Source organism: Carassius auratus, linkage group LG36F, assembly GCF_003368295.1.
Source record: "Carassius auratus strain Wakin linkage group LG36F, ASM336829v1, whole genome shotgun sequence".
NCBI lineage: Eukaryota > Metazoa > Chordata > Actinopteri > Cypriniformes > Cyprinidae > Carassius > Carassius auratus.
In genome coordinates this window covers 1952671-1975897 of record NC_039295.1, presented here as the reverse complement: position 1 = coordinate 1975897, position 23227 = coordinate 1952671, and the positions used below count along the sequence as shown (strand labels likewise).

Below are 23227 nucleotides of genomic sequence, written 5' to 3'. Positions count from 1 at the left end.
GCCCGCATGAAATCCATGCGGGCCAGATATGGGCCAGACCTGGGCCGAAACTGCGTGCTGTCTGGGAAGGCAATAAGACATTTTGAGATTCTACTTCTTTACTAGCTGTTGCAACCACCATATTCCAGATTTCTCTAGGTTGACTAATTCTATTCTTTCAGCAGATGCATTCATCCAATGCAATCTGATAGAAGATAAATGACATTATGCCACTAGCATATGACTGTTCGTTAGCATACAGAATGCATTAGTTATCCCTCATCATCTTTACATCTGGCTGGCACACTGAAGTTCCCACACCTGTTGCCAGACCTTATCAAGCATCTCACGCTAGATTATTTCCAAGCCGCTGTCACATTTGAATACGCCGTGGCTGCCAGTGCACGTAATGTTCAAACGTGCTAGACTTCACAGCTTTGCTGTGAGGTTTGGTTTGTTGTGTCATCATGTACTCAGATGAGCGCTGGAGTCTGTGGTCTCTCTGTGTGAATGGAGGTCAGGGGTTAGCAGTCCATGGGAGCTCAGCTGTTCTTCACGACTCCTGGACATTGCTTTAAATCTGGCTAATTAACACCTGTCGGGCTGCTGCCAGCACCAGGCTTAATGGTGCATTGAGGCGGTACAGCAGAGAGCTTGTGAGCGCGCAGCTCGATGTGCCGACGACACTGCTGAGCTATTAATAGTGTCTCAATGCACAACACAGCCTGAGCCACACTCCACCACCAACAACCAGAGCTGTGTGTGCTACACATATTACACGTTATTTGTTAAAAGTGCATTATCTTTTCCCGGTTGTACCAAAAATGTGCCTTCTAGCTTGAAGCCATGCTCTTTTGTTTGTCGTCAAAAGGTTGGTCACTGCTGTGTCCGTATCATGTGGAAAAATGTGTTGAAAGGTCCTACACAACAGTAATAGATTGATTAAGCTGCATACAAGTTCTTTATCAAATATATTTAACTATATATGTAGCATGGAAAATACTGTTTCTCTGGCTTGTGTTTGTAGCTGGCATGATTCCCCCTTTCCTAAAGTAACCAGTGTCAGGTGTGATAAAAGTCTGTTCACTGAATAATCTTAGTTTTCACACATTGTGTAATTTCCACTCATATTTTGAAAAGCTGCTGAAGGGAATCGTTCAACATCATTGCAAACATGTTTTCAGTCATGCATTCTTCATTTGAGACATCATCTGACAGATTCCATACTGCGAGATGGAAAATAAGTGATGCTCCCCATGTGCTACTGTGTCACATTGTTATGCAAATACAATGCCAAATATTTCAGAATCATGAATACTAAAAAGTACTCCGAAAATCATCTCTTCAGTGTCGGCATCAGAGCCCACATTAAATTGATTCTCCTGGAATGACTCAGAGTCTATATAGGCTCCAGAATCCTGCATCGTGCCAAGCAGATCTGGCATCATTCCAGCTTTCTGTGTTTGTGTGGGATTCGCTCCTTTCTGCTTCTGAGAATCAGGAAAGAAAGCGCTATGAATAAAGAGACAGGTCTCAGTCAGCTTCACTGACCTCTAGCAGTTCCCAGTGTCAGAAGTGGATTATAGTTGCTGCTGTATATCTGTAGTTAAACGGCTCAGTTCATGATGTGAAAATGAGACGAGCACACACACTTACAAGCCTATCCTCAGTTATTTAACCTTTGTGTACCTCTCGTTGCACAGCTTCAACTTCAGAGTATTTTTCCTCATTAAGTAGTTATTTTTGCACCCTACTTGAATTATGTTTTTAGCACAATATCCCTTCAGCTTTAATTAACACTGCTTTCCTTTGGTTTATTAGTGTGGTGTGAATGAGACTGTGAAGGTGTCATCGTAGTAAGTTGTTGAACTGGCCAGCGTCTCTCACACCTACCAACTCATCAGCCATTAATCGTTGGTAGTATATCGTAAGCACATCTTGGCTAACACTGGAGAAACTGCAGCAGCCGCGAGTGGGTCTTTTTGCAGGAGTTTCTAAAGGAATTTTGTGTATCTGAAGCATAAACCTCTAGCAGTGAGTTGCGTGCTGTTGATAAACGCACAATAGGTCCATCTACGAGTCAAAACTACACTGGTGTGAACACACCAACAGCTTACAATGAATAGAAAGCACATCGTGTTAGCTAAAGCTTCACACTTACCTTCTGAAGAGAGAAGTGAGCCCCTAACAGTGAAATTAGTGCTGTCAAATTATTAATCACCAAACCAACCATACCATACCAACTTTATTTGTTAAGCACTTTACAACAACCAAAGTTTACCAAAGTGCTGTACAGAAAAAATGAAGACATCTTACTAGGTGTCAAAAGCCAAAGAGAAAAGATAGGTTTTAAGAAGGGTTTTAAAAACAGATAAAGAAGAGGCCTGCTTAACATACAAAGGCAGATCATTCCATAGTTAAGGGGCAGACACAGTAAAGGCACGGTCCCCTCTGAGCTTACGCTTAGTTTTAGGCACAAGCAGGAGCAGCTGAAATGCCGTACTTTCTAAGTATGGAACCAAGTGGAAGCAAATACAGAGAGAAAAGTAGAGGGCCGAGGACTGAGCCCTGTGGGACCCCACACAAGAGAGGAGCAGAGGAGGATACGGAGTCACCTAAACTAACACAAAAAGTCGAATCAACATTTTTGTTTACATAGTGCATATGTGTGTGCTGTGTATATTTATTAGAAACACATGCATGTATATATTTAAGAAAAAATTGTATGTTTATGTATAAAATGAAAGAATATACATATATAAATGTATATGCATGTAAATATTTACAAAATATACTGTTTTTGTGTGTATTTATATATACACATAATAAATAAACACAGCAAAAACTTTTATTTAGAATGCGATAAAACGTTTGACCGCACGAAGTGAAATGTATCCAAAGATGAAAAAGGCAAAAATACATCAGTTCCTCACCAAGCCACCGTCAAACCCAACTAATGCTCTTCTTCCTTACCGCTCTTGTCAACACATCCTTATTCTGTGCAGCGTCCCATCCAAAAGAAAGCTTTAATGAATCCTGCAGAGCCAATGTGCATTAAAACTGGAACTGAAATTACTAACTGGTCTCAGTCATACTTTCATGGAAGTAGCTTTGGTGTTACACCTGATATTTTGGGAGATAATCATGAAGTTGATATTTCTCTTGGATGCTGAACTCTTCTTTCTCTTCCTGTTGCTTGCCTGTTTTCTCTAGTTCAGGACGGTCTAATCCTGCAGAGCCCGATCGAACACAGCTAACCGAGGGCTTCAGGATGAATAGAAACTCGCAGGCATGTTGGAGCAGGATCGGACACGTCTGCTCTAGAACATGAGGAAAAGAAGGACTTTGCATCACCACTATCTGCTGCACCTTGCTGTCATTCACAGATCCCTTACTGCGGCGGCTGAGATCTGAATGCCTTTAACCCTCAGAAATATCTTTGCTCAGATCTTCACACTGACTGACAGTGTCTGCTAGACTTCCTCAACATCCTGTTCCTGGATTGCAAATAATCTGTCCTCCACTCCTGTCAAACATAATCAAGGAGATCATCCCAGACGCTTCTCATAAGCAAGATCACCCGATCGCTCCACACGACAGGCTCACACTCGTTTAGGCGGTTAGAGTTTTCCAGTCCTGCCCTTCACTTCAGCAATGAGCTAGGACCTAGTTATTTAACAGACTGAACACATTCATAACCAAGAGCATGTCCTGCATTGTCCATTACCTGGGAGTCCTTCAAACAGACACCCAAAATACAGACTGGAGTATGTTGAGCTGTAATACCACTAATAAAGGTGCACAAAGCAATTTATGAAAAACACTTTTGACCGCAGTGTCAGACCAAATCCCAAAACACACTTGGAGCCAATCATCATGTTTTGGGTGATGTCTTGTAATGATAGAGAGAAGAGAGTGTACAGGACGGATAATAGCAAATCGAGTATAGATGGAGAAAATTGGAAAATAAAAAAAGAGGAAAATATCTGAGGAACAAAGCATTAAACAGTTTGAAGAGTAGATATTTGAAGAGTAAATTTGAAAAAGACAAACTCTAGCACAGTGCAGCATTGAAGGAGTCTCTGATCTGAGAGTGCACGTCAAATTGACCTTTAAAACACACCAAAAAATGCACTCATTCTAAGAACATAAAGGACAAGGCTGATGTGTGTAGCCTGGACCCATCCCTGACGTCGTGTTCACACTTTAAGACCGGAGAAGATCCGGCCCCTGACCGAGACTGGTTCTCCCAAAGTTTTTTCTCCAATGCTTCCTGATTGGAGTTTTGGTTTCTTCCCACAATCACCTTTGGCTTACTCAATGGTGGATTCAAAAATATTCATATCCAGATTTATTGATTTAGCTGTACTTCACTTCACTGTACTGAATGTGGTCACAGAGGAAATAAAGAAGCAGATATGTTGAAGTTGTAATTATAACTGAAATGAGAGTCTTTCAACTGAACAACTTCATAACTCTGATCCTGTTCCTCCCGTTTATTATGTAAAGCTGCTTTGAAGCAATCTGCATGGTTTAACGCTATAAAAATAAACATGACTTGACACAGGTTACAAAGAGGAAGCCGAGCGGTGATAGTTTCAGCAATCAGATGTGGTGTCATCACATGCTTCAGAACCCATCTGTATCTGAAATTAACCACAAGGCAACAGGAAACCAATCCCTGGAGTGGGCGGGGGGAGGAAGTCTCATCTCATGTAGGACTCATGTTACAGAAAACATCCGTGGGGTGCCGTTTCCAAGAAGAGTACCAACTCATGAAATAAGGCTGGAATCAGATCAACATTTACGGGAGAAACATGGCAGATCCTAATGGAGAGCACTTCTGTCCGAGCACTAGCCATCTTTTTATAGCACACTTGAAGGGTGTTATGGGAAGAGAGAGAGACTGATAGCACATGGGGGATGGACACTGTAAAACAATCTTAAAAACGGCAGAAAAAACACACCAAACCAGATCGGATAACCAAAAAATAATTCAATATTTATTTGCAGTACAAACAAGTCTTGTATTGGTTTTCATATACTATACAATACATATGGACAATTTTATATCCTTCATAAACCAGAAAAATTTAACTGCCCGGTTACCAAGCCCAGTATTATACACATAAGATAGATTGCATCTTAAAAAAAAAAAAAAAAAAAAAAACGTATACAGCACATATAAAACAGCTCTTTGACATTTGAAGCTGTTTGAACACGATGCCGACGCATTGTCAAATAAAAATCCCTGAAAAATTCCTCTGTGAGGTAAGATATACAGTTCCTTATTCGCTCATCAAGTTCCTGTGTGTCGTTCGTTTTCGTTCCTACTGTTATTAATTGCAGAACCGTTGTGTAGCTACAATAAACGTCCACAGAAAGCCTTGCTCCTGTGTTCTGGCAATATACGAACAGATAAAAACATGAACGGTTTCTCTTTCCCATGGATACGGATACAAACATTCCTCCACAAGAAGCAGCTTGAAATCAAGATGTACGTGTAAATAAAGAAGCCAGGAAATGAAGCGCCTTTCCATCCCGGGGTGACGCGAGAGCGCCGTGTTGTTATTGTGACTGGGTCGTTTCAATCAGGATGAGATTATATATATATTGGGAGGGGGGGGGGGGCGACTCTTGCATATCTACACAAGAAGATTATTAAATTTTATGTATGCATGTATACATATATTGAGATACGAAAAGGCCACAGGAGTCAGTATATAGCACGTATTTTGTAAATTAAAGAAATCTGTTAAAATCAAATTGGAAGAAACACGAGCGAGCGCCCAGCACCCAGACGCGCTCCGGACACCCCGGGCGAAAAGCTGCCTCCGTTTCAAGCTCTATCTCTGTGGATCTCTAGTATCAAAAGTAGAGGAGTCAAAAACCCGAGGCCATTTTCTAGAAAATACTGCAAAGGGTTGTTGGGTATATTGCAGAGTAACAAATACAACCTTGACTGACCCGTTAAAGACCATTAGTCGTCTATTATTATTACTACATATTGGTTTCTTTAAAAATGAACAAACGTCTTGGTAATACAATGACTTCTAAAGTAAGATACAAAGAGAGTATTGAACAGTCAGAGTAAGAAAGAATTAAAAAGGTTATATAAGGCCAGCTTAAAGCAACCCTGTTAACTCAAGCACTCGTCCGCTCGGGTCCAGTCGCTCGTTCCTGAGGAACGCCCTCGCTACACACTGTTTGCCGCCCGGGAGCAGCAAGAGTAGTTAAAAAAACAGTCCTCAACATTCGGTGACGTGCCACGTCTTGAGAGGATTGCATGCCCAAATACATCGAGTGAATATATATATATATATATATACTCTTACGTAGAAATTAATACAATATATTCATACTGTAATGAGAAACGCCAAGGCCAGAAGGTGAGTGAGCCCGGAAGTTGGGACACAAACGTGGATCTGTCGATCTTGCGGTTAATGAACAATGAGCTTTAAGTGCACGCGTCGTCCCACGCAGCTGCAGGGTCTCGTCACAGCCTCGGACTGGCAGCTCCTCTGAATGTCTCTTTCTGTCCGTGTTGGAGTACCACTTTTAAGTGCCAAGAAGAGAAAGGCTTCGCCACTGTGCAAAACGCATTAGGTCATTGCAAACGTAGAGCGAGAGCGAGAGAGAGAGAAAATAAAGAGGGGGAGGGCTCACAATGTTTGTTTGTGTTGGTTTGGTCGCCAACACCATCACTACTTTGGACAACATGGTTCTGCACAGAGGAAAGAGACAAGGGTATAGAAATGGACAGAATGCATGTGGTGCACCTCTCGGCTTTCGCTCGGAGAGCGAATCAGACCCTACGTTCTCGTCCGGTTAGAAAAGCAATATCCCATGTGGTGCGTTGGCAGCCTTAGAGACGGGAGGGCATCTGCAATCAAAGCTTCCTTCTCTTCGAGCCAATCGCTGTGCAAAAGTCTCACGTATCAAACCGTGACCGAAAAAAAGAACAGTCTATTCCATGAAGGCAAGAAAAGCTGCATTAAAATCCACCGGAGGGCTTTAGAGGGGCCCGTATGCTTAACCACCCTCCGTTCCTCCTTTCGCCGCGGCTGCTGGCCTGTCCTCCAGGTCAAAAGCTCCCCTGGAGATGGGAGATAAACATTCAAAGGGTGGCTGCTCCCACCCAGCATCCTCTGCTGGCCTTCATGTGGACTCCAGCGAGTCCAGCTGGAACATGTTGTGATTGGTGGGCGTGGTGAAGAAGAGCTGGTCGTTGGGCGTCGAGCGGTTGTCGCAGGGACTGTTTAGCCCCAGTGTCCTCTCGAAATCCAAAAGCTGCCCCATAAAGTTGAAGTTGGGCGAGATGTTGGACTTCTTGCGCTTGACAAAGTCGTAGGCGTCGTTGAGCGACAGGTTGAGCTTCTGCATCAGGTACGCCACCGTGACTGTGACCGAGCGACTGATGCCCGCAAGGCAGTGCACCAAGATGCCACACTTTTTGGAACGAGCTTCATCTGAGGAACAGAAGAACATAAAACAGATGAGCCTCGAGTGCCAGAGCAACTAAATCTCACATTTACACAGATTACAAGAATGACCTCTGCATCAGTTTGGGAGCATGAAAGAAATCCCACATCCAATTACAAAAATGAGTGTTTGGTGCATACATTCAAAAGAAATCTTTATACCATACTTAATGTGTCTGTTCAGACCATCGCAAAACAATGTTTCCTTTTCAGAAAGGTGTTCCAATCTGTTTCCCACTGGACCACGAAATAAGCTGCCCAACCAGTAGAGTGCATAAGTGCTGTCCATTTGTTTCTGAACCCATTTCACCCCCATTTATTCTTCCCATAGGAATCATGAAAAGTCTTTGTTAAGGAGTTGAATCCCAGCATTACAACAAACTTGATTTGAAGCAATGAAAAAAAAAAAAATGTCTACTTAAATGGCTTTAATGGGGGGGGGGGGGGGGGATCCCATCAAGCTTTATAGATAATAATCAAAAAACAATGAAATATAAAACTGTAAAATGTGTTGATTACATAGAGAACACATTTTACATTTACAGGGTTAGTTATTGTTCAAAACCAATTCCTCTAGTAAATGAACAGTATTTTTATTTCCAGAAACTCTGAAGATTCATGTTTTTGATCACATGCCCAGAGATGCTACTGTTACATAAAAATTCAGCTCGAGTGCTGCTCACGACCAAAGCACCAGCGAGTAGCACAGGAAGAATAATTATATATTTTTGTGTGTGTGAACACGACTGTGGACAGACACCTTTCTCTGCTGCGTTTGAGTTTTTAATTGGCATTAGCATCGTCTTTTAAAGCTTTAAGTCATGACGTCATCACACAAGAACCAATGAGGTTTGATGCTATGGACACGTTTGATTAAAGTTTTTACTCTGCTATCATACAAAGCCAACAAATGGTTTCAGAAGCACTGGAGTTGTTTGGATTACACTTTTGTCACCTGTAGAGAGCTTGAAACTTTCAGTTCACACTGACTTTAACTGTGTGGACAAACACCGTCAACGATGACAATGTGCATTTTTGGGTAACCATGCTTTTAAGAGAAGTCTCTGATGGGAGTCTGTGTAATCACACAGGGCTTCCTGTAGACCAATTAGTTGGGGGTTGAATCTCAACTTCACACGGCTCCACTGAGCTCCTGACATGGCCAATCACGACACCGAGTCTGCTTCAGTACAGAAGCGTTCAGTGGCCGATGATAAGAGCGCGGAGCCATGAGCGATTCACCCAGACAACGGTTAAAGTCAAGCTAACCCATTGCAAACAGGTCACATGACAAAGCCCTCTCTAAAGCCTTCTTCTAGGTCTGACCCGTGAATGGGAAGAAGTACAGCTATACATTATTTAGAGACAAAGTGCATCTGGTTTTGTGGGGCATGACGTACTAGAGCGCCATTAGTGCCAGGCGAGAGTAAAGTGGCCATTTCCTCTTCTCCGCTCGTGATGGATGTGGTAAGAGCGCTCCGAGCCCAGCTGAACCCTGAAACAATGAGGTCACTTCCCCCAGAAACACTGGCTCCACCACAGAGACTCTTCAGAGCTTCAGTGAATTCATAAAACACAACGTACAGCGTGTAGAACAACAACGACCGCTGAGCTCTCCAGCTTCTGCTGTTTTTCATCTAAACAGGAAGTTCCTTTCAGCAAAGCTTCCTAAGGTTCAATAGGAAGCAACAGCACAATTTACACAAACGATCACATGAAAAGTGTGTTTACGCAGCAGAAGTGAAAGTGTTCAGCGCGCGAACAGCAGCGTCCATCTGCATAACAGGATGTTGTGATAGTTCAGTGCACCAGTTCTCTCGTACCTGCTCACCTCATGACCATAGGATAATGCACGGTTAACCACCATTTCAGATCATGGATTTACTCCATTTACGTCTCCGTTGGGAGTTTCGGTTCCTTGCCACTGTCGCCTCTGGCTTGCTTAGTTGGGGACTCTTTATTTCTGGCAGTATTTGTGGATTTGATTGCACAGATACTATTTAAACTGAACTGAACTATGGTCGCAAGAGTTCATCAGAACTAACAACCATAGTTAAATAACGATGCTTTGGACGATGACATCACTGGATCAACGATGAACTGACTTTAACTGGAAAATTAGTGTTTACTATGGTACTCCTGCGTTATTGACACCATTTTCCAGTTTAATACAGTAATCTCCATTGTATAAAGCACTGTATAAATAAAGCTGCCTTGACCCAACATTGAACCTTCGGTCATCATCTCATTCAGCCTTCTTTATGAGTGAACTATCCTTTTATTACCATTCAGTTACACAGTTAACTCATCAACCAGATATTTCCCACGCTCTCAATTCATTTAAAGGTTAAGAATGAGCGGCAGAAACCAGAACAACAGGATCCAGTCAAAAGCACATGTATGTGAGACGCCAGACTGCTGTCACAAGAAAACAGCTCCAGTGCGAAAGGCACGTTATTTCACTTTCAAAGACGGCTGGTGTTTCAGTAAAGCTGTACATGGTCACATTAAAAAGGATGTAAACAGAGAGCTCATACGCTTTCTAAACCTACCACAAACACCACAGTGCAGACTTTCCCATTTGCAGCTCTTGAGCAGACCAAACTGAGCCTTTGTAATGCAGATATATCCTCAGACTAGATGTTTTTAGGACATTACTTTTAGAAAGTGTCAACCGTGATCTTCCGCAGACAGCACATAAAAACACTGACATCAAACCAAAACCGTTTCAGTCCTCATTTATCTGGAGTGGTTTTATTTTAAATGAACAGGTTTGCTACCCATTCAAAGCAAACGCTGAGGTTAAATCCGTGCGTGCTTTGTCTCACCATTAGCGGTGGCGCTCTGTGATCTATGGCCTACATCGATCACTTCTGTACAGCTCTCTGAATCAATTACATCCACTTCCTCTGCTGCACCCTTCCAGTAATGTTGTGCCCTTGTTTCACATCAGCATGGGAAAGCCTGTCTCTGACCTGACCCGAGCTCGTTTGCTTGAGAAATGTCTAGAGATGCCTATCTGTCAGATTTAAACAGTGCTGTTCTTCGTGTAGACCGCAGGTGGACCGGTGGAAATCCAACCCAAACTGTCTTTGAGAGTCTTGGCAATGCCTCACAGTTTGATTTGGAGCAACAGCCAACAATACATTGGATGGGTCAAAATTAGTTTTTCTTTTACGCCAAAAATCATTAGGATATCAAGTAAAGACCATGCTCCCTTCAGATATTTTGTAAATTTCATTCCGTGTATATATCAAAACCTAATGTTTGATTAGTAATATGCATTGGTTAGAACTACATCTGAACAACTTTAAAGATGATTTTCTCAATATTTAGATTTTCTTGCTCCCTCAGATTCCAGATTATAATAGTTGTATCTCAGACAAACATTGACCCTCGTGACTGGTTTTGACGAATGGTTTCGCAGCCCTAGACGCTTGAGTTTGGGAAGTGTCCGGAGCTCAAACACATCCTGAGGTCACTTCCGGACACACGGGAAAAATAACAAACCACTCTTGAAACTTACCGATAAAAGAAATGGCTTCAGGGAAAAACTGAGATAGGTTTTGGCTCCAGTGATCAGAGATGGGGATCTGCTTGTACTTGAATTCCCCGTCGTGCTCGAACATGTTGGGCAGGTTGGGAGTGACGTTCAGGATGTACTTGATGTTGTACTTGCCCAGGACGTCCAGGTTGGCGGAGTCTTTGGCACAGCCCAGGTACAGATAGGGCAGGATCTGGACGGGGAACGCTGGCTGGTTACTGGGCAGGGGGCTGCCCTCGGACTCGGTGGCACTGCCCGGTTCCCGATCCGACTCGCCGTCAGAGCAGTCCGAACTGATCCTCAGACCCCCGAGACCCAGGACAGACGCCGGAGGAGAGCTGCTCGGACAGGAGCAGTCCAGATTCGTCTCGCAGTGCTCTGGGTATTCAGTCTGAAACTTGTTAAATCCTCCTAGAACACGTCAGATAACACACACACACACACACACACACTCATTAGCCAGAACATCCTCATCAGATCATCTTACTGTACACTACATTCATACACAAACCACAGATTATAATGCTGGAGCATGCATCACTTAGATTATGATATAGAATTATTAGCACGTAGTCTGTCTGAATTTGGTTATTAAAATGGTCTATAGCAAGATTATATGATTCCATACAACTAATTAGTATATATATATATATATATATATATATATATATATATATATATATATATATATATATATATATATATATATATATATATATATATATATTATTATTTTTTTTTTTTTTAATGCATTTTAAAGAAGTCTCTTCTGGTCACCAACGCTGCATTTATTTTATCCAAAGTACAGCGGTAATATTGTGAAATATTTTTACTATTTAAAATAACTGCTTTCTATTTTAATATATTTGAAAGTGTGATTTATTTCTGTGATCAAAAGTGAGTTTTCAGCATCATCTTCAGTGTCACATGATCTTCAGAAATCAGAATAATGAGATGAATCACGGTTTAAGAAACATGAATTATTACTATCAATATTTAAAACGATTCCCTAATTTTTTTTCAGGATTCTTTGATGAATAGAAAGATCCAAATATCAGCATATGTTGTAAATAAGAAGCTTTTGTAACATTACACCATACAAAAGCTTGGAGTCAGTATAATTTATTTTATATATATTTATTTGTTTACTTTAATTTAGCAAGGATGCAATAAATTGTGCATGTTAAGAACATTTATAAAAGTTGCAAAAGATTTCTATTTAAGATAAATGCTGTTCTTCTGAACTTTCTGTTCATCAAAGCATGAATTCCAGCTGTTATTAATTACAAAAGCCATAATGACTAGTTATTACATAAGACAAAACACTTAACTAGCGAGATGAGACATGTTACAACTAAAACTGGAATAACTGTCATCAACAGCTCGTGTACAGAAGAGCTTGAGGACATATTTCACCCAAAAATGATCGATCGGTTATAAATTGCCTCTCATGTCCTTCCAAACCTGTTTGACTGTCTTTAGTTATATTTCTGTTTATTTCTGTTTTTCCTTTAATATCTGAACTTCAGGTCCTCGTTAAACTAGTGAACTCTGAACTAGTGTAACTAAAAAAAAAAAAGATTAGTCACCATTTGTGTTGAGTGCTTTATCGAGTGCTGTACTGTATTGGTGAAATAGTTCGTCTAAATCACGTTAAGTTCAGCGTTTCGCCTCAGCGCTTGAGAACTTTTCTCACGAAGTTACGTTAACGTTACTTGAATCCCAGAAAAACGTAAGGAGCGGGTCAGGTTCGATCCGTTTCTTTCACAAAGCGTTTAGAGCTCTCGGAGTTCTGAACAGTAACGTTAGACCGCACGCACGGTTCCCCGGATAAACCGTTCTCGTGCGCACCGGCGTCGGTTACCGTACCTTCCAGGTAGTAGGCTTTGCAGCCGTCGTCCCGCAGCTTGTGCATGAGGAGCCCGAGCACGGAGCTCTGCCAGTCCGCCGCCGCCGCCTCGTCGTACAGCAGCACCGTGTCCGTCTTACAGCGCCGCACGAAGCGCTCCTTGTCCTCGGTGTTGGGGATGATGGAGCGGATGGGCAGGTTGCCCTTCTTCAGCCTCCGCAGCATGAGTCCCGGGATGGCCAGGTTGATGGCGGACTCGATGTGCGAGGACTCGTAGAGCTCGTGTGAGCGGCAGTCGAGCAGCAGTAGCGATCCTCCGCCGGACTGGAGCTCCTCTTGCAGCCACTCGGCGCTTTTGCTCGACATCATCGCACCGCTCCAGACGCTGTTTTTCATGGGGAGAGAGGGCGAGGCTGCGGTGGGAGCGATCAGGCGCTTAGAAGAAGTTCCCCCGTGGGCAAATCCATGCGCGTCGAGAGGTCTGGCTCTGCTGCTTCGGTGCGAGCTTCGCTCCGCTCGGCGTCCATAAGAGGCGGCTGCTGCTGCGGGGAACGCTCCGTCAGATCCGCGCCGAGCGCGCTGGACGCGGGGTAAGAGAGCAGCTCATGATCACTCGCCTGTTTGTCATCTTCTGACGCCTGTTTGACAGGCTGTAATAAACCGACCGCGTCACGCCGGTGGGCGGGGTCTGCGCGGAGCATTTAAAGGCGCAGCACCTCTTTATTTTCCCTCGCAAAATATTCAGTCATAACCCCATGGATTCAAGATTTTAATTTGTCACACACGTTTATATGGAGAGTTTATGACCAAGTGAAATGTAAGTCAGGTCCGCTCCATGGACAGTGCAATTATTAAACAATACAAACACAATAAAAATAAAAATATATAAATATGGTATGGAAAAAGTGAGAAGTGATTAGTGCAGATAATGTGTGCAAAAAGAGAGAAAGAAAAGAACTTCTTTTGTACAAAAGAAAGTACAAAAGTAAATTAAAAACACAATCTAAGCGGAGCGACCTGGACGGCATCCGAACTCAGCGCAGCCATCTTGGAAGATTATTAGTCCTGAAGTAGATTGGTATCTCTTAGAGATCAGATGTGAATAAGAGACTGAATTAGAAGATGTTTCTGAGTATGTTACGTAAGTATATTAAAACTATACACAGATCTATACTGATGGGACTATGAAGCCAGGGACAGGAGTAACAGGATTTGGAGAAAAGGTTCCAGCAAAAAGAGTTGAAGTTAATAGAAGAACATCTAAAAGTTTAGCACTATGAAAAGCACAAATGAAAAAGTAGATAAGGTGGCAAAGAGGGCATTGATGAAGAGAAACATAGAAATGCAAATAAGAATCAATAAAACAGAAGTCAAAAGCATAATCTGGAGAGAAAATAAAAATGTGGCAAGAATGTGGGATAAAGAGGGGCAAGGTAGATATCTATACCAAATTCAAAAGAGTTTTAAAGAAAAGAGGGTATGAATTGGGAATAGGAGAGAGGAAACTATGTTGACTAGGTTAAGGCTCTATAAATAAAACATTAAAAATTAACTTTAAATGCCTGGATGATGCTTAAATAACCGGAAAAATGAAGTGTGCTGAACACTTTAAGCAGTCAACTGTCTCAGATTTAATTACGTATCAGACTATGATTATAAATAACAAAATAACCTTATAATTCATGAACTTGGTTGAGTACAGTGCATATACTAGTGTATAAGTGCATAGTGCATAATGCATCATTTGAGCCACAGTTATTTTTCCGTGTTACATCAGCTCAACAATTGACAGCAAAAGTTGAAAACATTATGAGCAGGTCAGGGTGGAGATATTTTTAATTTACTGCGGATGAAAACGAGGCTATGAGTGATAGCCGCTGAGGTCCTTTTGTAAAGACATTTGGTCAGCTGAACAATCAATATGTCACTAAACACCTGTACAATCCACTGAAAGCACTGTTCAGTGTCAGTGTACTTCATTCCTGTCAGAGATTAAACACGACTGAGGTCTGCTTTAACATCTGTGCCTCACTTCTAAAAAATGAGAAAAAAATAATTTTACCGCTGGGACAAGATTTTACATTCTTATGAAACATTAAGACACATTTGTAATAATGATGACTCATTCACAATAAAAATAAATAGGGTGCATTTCATGATGAGTTTGTAGAGCCCCAGTTAAATGTTTTAGTATTGATGCATCTTAGTTGAGAACTCTGTGTGGATTGTGAATGAAGTTTAAAAGTTAATCTCATTTACCATCAACCCCCTTTCACACATCCAACCATGAAAGGTCTGATTCTTGTGCTAAGGCACGGCTGCGTAACATCTAATGGTTAAAAAGCGTGTGAAAGCCATGTGACACGTGTTAATTCATAACATATGAGAGAAGCCTGAGATAGCGTAGGAATGAGGCCAGCGTCACAATCATGTGACTGAAGCTCAGAACTGATGATATTCACATTACCTGGACTTCTGCACAGAGGCATGATGGGAGCAGTGAGATGCCCAGGCCGGACACAATGGTCTTTTATGCTTGCAGATGAGTTGTAGTTCCTCCAAACTGTCAGCTCCTTGTGTCTCCATCCTCTCATCCGAAAGGCCTCTCCACACCAAATGAACAGAGCTTCTCATACACGAGACAAGTGTTCAAAACACAGAGCCAGGTCTTTAAACGCTTCTGTTGGCCTATTTTTATTTCTTTTTCTATTTCAGGACACACTGGATGAATGTGGTAAATACCGATATGTCACCATAACCGCCCCAGATGATTGATCACAGCACCTTACCACAACTGTTATGCATCACGTTTTCTCAAAAGTTCAAAGAAAATGAGGCACTATGACATATTTCTATCATGTTCTCAGACATGACGAAATCAAGGCTTTGTGAAGAATAACCGATGCGTTCTGGTTGATGTGAATCACGCTGCCTTTGTGCCTCTGTCCGTCATTTGTAAGAGCAAAGGATGATGGACTGGAAACCACACTTAGCATTAATTTCCTGCTGGATCCGGGTCCATGCCAACTGTACAGCCGACTAAACGTGCATCTGACAAGGACACGGACGCTCTTCAGAGCCGAGAGCCTGGTGCTTGTCCTCACACAGTGAAAGAGCTCCAGCGAAGTGCTTGAGCATTAGAGCGCTCTCGAACGTTAATGTCAGAGCGCTGTAGCCCATGGCTTGATGAGTGACATTGACCCTAGCTAGGGTTTCACCCTCACAGCGCCGACTCCCACGCCTCGACTGGCATTTCCTTGCATCCATTTCAGCCTGGAAAACCCATTAATGTAACCCCAGCGGTCCTGGAGCGGCCGGAGAGGAGATTCAGGAGTGAAGCAGAGATTCAGAGCCTGAAGTGATCTCAAACACAGTCGCACACTAAAGCACTTGCAGGTGCATCAGAGTCGGCTGGGGTGCTGTCCTTCGTTAAACTGTTCATGAAGCAAACGGTGTGTTGTGTTGTTCAGATCCTTGCTCTGTGAGTCCTTAGAGAATCCAGGCAAACTGTTATGAGTCTGGGATTGGGATTCTACTCTGAGCTGCACTTGTTTGATAAAACATTCATATTGGGAAACAGTACAATTATAAAACAGCTGTTTCCCATTACTCCAGAAAACAAACTAATGTGTGACTGAAGAAATCTTCACCTGATCACAGTCATGCAGTCAAAATATGATTTACATTGAATCAATTCATCATATAAAGCCTGTATGACTAACCTCTGTGCAACCCAAAAGAAGACGCTTAGAATAATGCACCGGTCACTTTTACCCATTCGACGACAATTAACGAGATTTTTTTTTTTTTTTTTTACAATTTTGTTGTTTTTGTTTTAAACCGATAGTAAAAAATAAAAATTTGTGATGATTTAAAAAAAAAAGGAAAATTACTGATGATTGTGAAGCTGCAAATGTGCTCAACAGTGTAAATACGGTACTATACATATTTAACTAACCAGCAGGTTAATTCTTCAGTAAAACCTCTTCATATGAGCCGGGGTTATTCTGCAGAATCATTGGAAGGCTGTTTTTCTTTGTGTTTGAGGGCTGAAGCTGGAAGAGGCGAGTGGAAACATCATTCTGCAGCTCATGCGTGGGCCGCTCTGTGTGGTGCTCAGGGGGAAGACAAGGCCTGGGTTCCCAGACAAACATCGAGCTGATCCTCGAGCAGCGTTAGCAGTCAGGAGGACATCGCTACTGCTGCTCTCTGATAAACACCTACTGGCCTACAGTTAAACACTTCTTAAAATAGACGTGTGTGTCATACGGCAAACAGAACTGAGCGTTCAGTCTGCCAGAACACAAAACCACATCGCTCGTGCTGCTTCCCATTCACCACTGAACACAGAGACGTCAAGACATCTACAGAAGAAATCACTGCTGTCAATCAATCAGTCTGCATAAACCCCGCCCCTTTCTTACAGTCCACTGCAAACTCGCATTCAGATCCGCCTCTGACCAACTAATGTCCTGCCATTCATGTTTTTTAACAGTGTTAAAGGAATAGTTCTGAGTAATGTGTGGAACATCTACTCCCCCTCAGATGATGCAAGATCAGGATGAGTTTGTTTCTTCATCAGAAATGTAGCATTGCATCAGTGTCTCATCAATGGATGCTCTGCAGTGAATGGGTGCCGTCAGAACGAGAGTCTGATAAAAACATCACAATAATCCACATCACTCCAGTCCATCAGTGAACATCTGGAGAAGACAAAAGCTGAAACACATCCAGCATTAAGACGTTTGTAACTTTAAACTACTGTTTCCAGCTAAAATACAAACATAAAATACAAAACCATCAACCCTGTTAGCTTTCTGAAGACACGGTTATATTCTGACATTATTGTTTATCATGTGGTTGGTTGATTATTATGTGGTTCTGTTGTGGGTCAGATTGACTCATATTTGTTTCCATGCAATGCGCCAAAAATGAAAGAAAAAAACGAAAACTGTGGCTTGTCGGAGATTAAAAATAATAAAATATCTGAGAAATGTAATAATTCGCATCAGTTTCATCTATTGTGTAAGGGGTCTATTTGACACGCACATTACTATGTTCAAAACAAGCTGCACACATGCCTTTTTTCATGACCACTTTACACTTTTTACACCGAGGTGCAAGTATACATTTTTATCTTTACCTTAATGTTATTTGTAATTAGTGTAGGTAGTATTTCCTGCTATTTGTACTTCCTGTTTTTGTATGTCTTTTTCTTTTCAGTGCTGCAACAGTCATTCAGATCTAAACAACTAACTAACTAAATCAACCTTTGACAGATCGTTTGACTCATGTATATCATATATCAGTGTTTGGCAAGTTAAAACAAATGCTTTTCGTATTTTTTTATTTTTTTTACTTTAGTGTTTTTCAAAGTGCTGTTTTTTTGTCAAATTGCATGCAAAACCATTGGGGGTCAAAATGTCTACAATTTTTGTACAGCCTCTCCAAAAGCACATCTGTTTATCAAAACTTGCATGTTGTAAATGAGATACATTTACAAAATTTCAAAAAGTAGTAAATCATATAATCAGTATTTCGAGCAGTATTTCAAACTGAGCGTGGGTCATATTAAACAGGGTCAAAGACTGCTTCTTCAGCAGTTTGGAATCTACTTTTAAATCACAGAATGACCCTCCATGTCCTCAGAGAAAGACACTCATCTGACGGCGACGGCAGTTCTGGGGAAAACACATCCAGATGTGATCTCCATAAAGAGCCAGAGAGAGGGAGAAAAATGAGGCTGACTAATTCTTCCCCGGCCCACGGACCACACATGTGCAGCACGATGCAGGGTAACACTCGGCTTCTCTTCTCTCACCAAACACACACACACACACACACACACACACACACACTGAACAAGCGGTGAGTAACGGCCGATTGTAATTAAAGGCCCTTCGTTAGCCTGACTGCATGATGCACTCTTCAGTGGGTTTGTTTGCTGCTCACCTGAACTAGAGCGAACTCATTCACCTGGAAACAACATGATCTACAGTCAGGCACAGATGGGGGCTTCTATCATAACACATTGCTAACATGTTGTAGAATTAACACCGTATCAAAGTCACAGTATTTACATGATTCAATGTAATAAAAACATTACATGAAGTATATTATATTGTGCATTCTAATAGCCTGTATTCCTGTTTTCTAAAATCAGTAAATCCACTGTGTGTCGTGTCTATCACTCTCCAGCTGACACTATATTCACTATATGACTCGAGCTCTTAAACCTCATCACTTTGATACAGCACAGCTTAAACAGAGAATTAGTAATCAGTATTCAGGAACACGATTAGTTTCACAATTTACAGTAATAAACAAAGAACAACAGTTACCACAGCATGATAAACAAACACATTTTACTAGGACGGACAACAAGTGAAACACAACAACTGTAGAAAGTCAAAACAGCAGAATTAAAAAATTGACAAGTTGAATATAAAACAGGACAAATGCATACTACTTATCTAGCATGTACAGAAAAAAAGGCTTCACGTTATCAGATTTTAGCTAAGTATTAGTTTCAGTTTGTGGTTTACGGTTGGTTTACAGTAGAGCTGATGCTGTGGCCTGCAGCACGTCCATCCTCACACTGCTGCTACTGCAAAACAACACAAACGTCTGCCTCCAAATAATACAGACTCTCTGGCATTCAATTCACTCTGATCACGGTGGCTCTTTAACATACACATGTTGGGACGAGAACGCAGTTTTAACAGTGGTTTGTGAGCTGTAAACTGTTTGGGGAGGTGACAGTGAGGTAGCTGTAGCTCCAGTAGATGGTTGCATCAGTTCTCAGAGACGGACCGACGCTGCATCTCCATACACTCCTTCAGTTTATCCTCAGTCAGAGTCAGTCGCTGCTCCAGAATGGCCACCGTCTACAAAACAAGAACAGAACAGTCACTTCAAATCTGAGCTTATGTATAAAAAAAATAATAAAAATGTAACTGAGTTGGTGTATGAACTTCTACAATTTGCTGTGTATGAAAAAATGATTTTTTTTTTTTATGAAAGGCCTAACCCTCAGTGTGGCATAAGATATCAAACAACTGATCACGAATTATCATACCAACGAGATACATTTTAGCAGTATCTTGAAAAATGCACAGGATTTAGCGGTCCGGATAGTGTTAGGAAGATCATTCCACCAGCAAGGAACAGTGAATGAGAAAGTTCTGGAAAGTGATTCTGTACCTCTCTTCGGTTTCTGTGGTACCATCTTTGTGCCGTAAGAGCATCGCAGTATTCCAGTCAAGAAATAAACAGGTCCTGGAAGAGGAGTTGGGGGGTCTGCTCAGTTAAGAAGGACATTTCTAATGTTGTGCAGTGCAAACTTGTATGCTGGTCAGCATAGATTAGCTCATGATTTCTGGCTGTTGGGATTATTTATGAAGATTCTAGCTGGATGGTGAAATTGTGCTGTACAGTTGGAGATGCTTGGAAGACTAAAGTTCTGTCTCCGCAAGATAGTGTTGCAGGAGATGACAGGTTTCATGTATGCCAAGATGTCTGCCAGGCAGTCTGAGAGCTATTGGGGGAATCATCTTGCTGAAAATAAAGATAAAGCTTTGTGTCATCAACATAGCAGTGGTAGGATAAACCATGTGCCTGTATCATGGGTCCCAATGATGTAGTGTATATGGAGAATAGGAGGGGTCCTAGAACAGATCCTTGATGAACATCCCTGAGCAGATGATGTGCTTTGGACTCTTTCTCTCTTCCCTCAAGGCAACCCTGTAGGACCTACCTGTGAGATAAGATTCAAACCAGAGAATTGGAGTTCCTGTGATGCCCAGTGGTGAAAATAAGTTGGACAGAAGGATTTGAAGGTAAACAAAGGCAGATAGAGCTACCAGAATGAGAAGTGATGTTTTGGAATCAGCTTTAACAAGCCAAGGAGGTTTAGAGACAAGATAGTCTCAGTTGTGTGTGACCACTTAAATCCTGATTGATTGTTGCCCAGCAGGTTGTTTTGTGAAAGGAAAGATGATTCCTGGTGGAAAACATCTCATTCAGATGTTTGAATGAGAGAAAGACTGTCCGTAAAGTCAAGTGAAGAGTGGGTCAAGCAGTAGAGTTACCGAAACCTGCTTGAATGCAGTACTGTATTTTAGATTATTTAAAGGGGCATACATTTTTTTATTTACTGTTACATTCAGTTATCAAAACTCAATTAAGTGGTAATTACACACTGAGCATCTGACTGAAACACTGCCAAAACACTGATTTTCTTTACATATGTTTCATGAACAATCCATGCTGAAGTATGCAAAACAAATATATCATCCCATGAACAGGCCTTTCGTTAAAATGTGTTGATACAGTAAAAAATCCGTCCTGAACTGGACAGTACTGTGCGCAAGTCCGGGGAAAAGTGTAAAGGACAAGCAAAGTCGTGGAAGTGTTGCTAGAGGCGGTCTTGTGCTGACACATTCTGCAGTGTGACATCATAACGTGGGGAAGCACAGGGCAAGTTGTTTTTGCAGCTGGATTCAATAAATGAAGAGGGTTCGAGTTCCAAAGCACAATGTATAGTATGTTTTCATAGTACAATAAACTCAAAATCTAATGCTTTAAAAAGGATATGTGATGAGGAATCAAATAATATGACAGAAAATCATAACAATGGGTATTTACATTGTCTTAAAGGGCAAAAAGCCCTTAAATATATGTAATAAAAAATGCATTATGTGTCCATGATAGTGTGAGAAGCTAAAGTTTTATAGCATCTCAGTAGTGAGCTACTCAGATGGATTATGACGGAATGGAAAAGGAACAGAGTGAAGAACCATAAGGAAGCAAAATGAAGGACAAAGAAAAAGTGAGGGAGAGAAAGACATTCAGATTTAAGCGTGGGAGGGAGTCATAATCCATCGTCACAAGAATGCATGAATGGCATCTATTTTGGCCGGCCCCAAACAGATGTACCATTCTCCTCGTAGACAAACCCGCGGGTGGAATACTAGCCCCCTAGTTCATGGCATGAAGCAGAAACCGAACACCACATCCTCTATGTGGGGCAGAAGCACAGACGGACCCCTCAAGAAAGCGGTCTTCTCTGAGCACGGCTGAAGAGAGGTGAGGAATGGAGGCAGGGTGTCTCGTGCCAGGGTCAGCATGATGTAGTGGGCTCATGGAGAGAAACACACTGACTTTAATGTAGTCTGGGGGCTGGGCCATTCACAACAGCACATGTGCGGTAGCAGCACTGAGAGAGAGTGTGTCCTCAAAAGAAGCTCCCCGGGAGAGATGAGCAACTACCGCTCATGCGTCGCTTTCCTTACATTCAGTCCAAGATAGAAAGCTGGCAGCTCTTGAGAGGATATTACATTACAGAGACCATTTGTCACAACTGATTTTAATTTAATGCCATCCAAACCTTAAAGGGATAGTTCACCCAAAAATGAAAATGTGATGTTTATCTGCTTACCCCCAAGGCATCCAACATGTAAGTGACTTGTTTCTTTAGTAGAACACAAACCAAGATTTTTTAAATCAAACTGTTGCAGTCTATCATTCTTATAATATAAGTGGATCGGAATAAAATAAATAAAAAAATACACAAAAAAAAGGAAAAAAAAAACAAACAAAACCAAATTAAACCCTGCGGCTTGTGACGATACACTGATATGTAAAGACACAAAACAATCGGTCTGTGCAAGAAACTGAACATTCATATTGTTTTTTACCTCTGATTCAGGCAATATCAGAACTGTTAGAGTGTGAGGTGTCGTCTTCTTCTTGCTTTACGGTGGATCGCAGACTTATAAGTGCATAAATTCCACCCATCTCTCAAGTGGACCATTGACACTATCTACAATCTCAATTAGCAGTGTCAATGGTCCACTTGAGAGATACGTGGTGCTAATGCACTTAGTCTTATATGCGCTCTGCCATAAAGCAAGAAGAAGAAGATGCCTCATGCTCCTGCTGCTAAAGACGCGCTCAGGAGAGCTCTAACAGTTCGGACATTGCGTGAATCAGAGGTAAAAAACGATATAAATAATGTACAGTTTCTTGCACAGACCAATTGTTTTGAGTCTTTACAAATCAATGTATCGTCAAGAGCCGCAGGGTTTAATTTGGTTTTGTTTGAGTATGTTTTTTACATTTTTTATATATTTTATCCATGATTCCCATCCAATTACATTACAAGACTCATAGACTGCAATGGTTTGACTTAATCTCAGTTTGTGTTCTACTGAAGAAACAAAGTCACTTAAATCTTGGATGTAGCAGATAAACGTAAAATTTTCATTTTTGGGTGAACTATACCTTTAATATTAATGCCAGAACCTTGATATTCTAAAATATTTTTTATCCCCCCAAAAATAAAAAAAAAATAGGCCTCCTCTATCAGGCCAG

At 41.6% G+C, this 23227-nt stretch overlaps 2 protein-coding genes across 3 annotated transcripts in view; both read right to left on the bottom strand.

Moving 5' to 3' along the window:
- Positions 1–4957: 4957 nt before the first annotated feature.
- On the bottom strand, positions 4958–13500 carry dusp7 (dual specificity phosphatase 7). Its single transcript, XM_026240826.1, has 3 exons — positions 12874–13500; positions 10987–11415; positions 4958–7448 (listed from the first exon to the last, which is right to left on the bottom strand). The coding sequence occupies exons 1-3, from the start codon at positions 13247–13249 to the stop codon at positions 7138–7140; spliced, it is 1116 nt and encodes a 371-aa protein (XP_026096611.1). The 5' UTR covers positions 13250–13500; the 3' UTR covers positions 4958–7137.
- Positions 13501–19201: 5701 nt separating this feature from the next.
- poc1a (POC1 centriolar protein A) overlaps positions 19202–23227 on the bottom strand; it is a 65484-nt gene continuing 61458 nt past the window's right edge. For both annotated transcript variants that reach the window (XM_026240824.1, XM_026240823.1), the window contains exon 11: positions 19202–19740. In XM_026240824.1, the coding sequence (XP_026096609.1) occupies positions 19648–19740 (93 nt within the window). In that variant the 3' untranslated portion in view covers positions 19202–19647. The remainder of the gene's footprint in view (positions 19741–23227) is intronic.

Bases quoted from the DNA above. Each gene is read 5' to 3' on its own strand.
- dusp7 (XM_026240826.1), bottom strand. From the start codon at position 13,249: ATGAAAAACAGCGTCTGGAGCGGTGCGATGATGTCGAGCAAAAGCGCC. The intron at 11,416-12,873 runs GTACGGTAACCG...GACGTGTTCTAG, and splicing joins CAAAGCCTACTACCTGGAAG to GAGGATTTAACAAGTTTCAG. The intron at 7,449-10,986 runs GTAAGTTTCAAG...TCTGTTCCTCAG, and splicing joins TGAAGCCATTTCTTTTATCG to ATGAAGCTCGTTCCAAAAAG.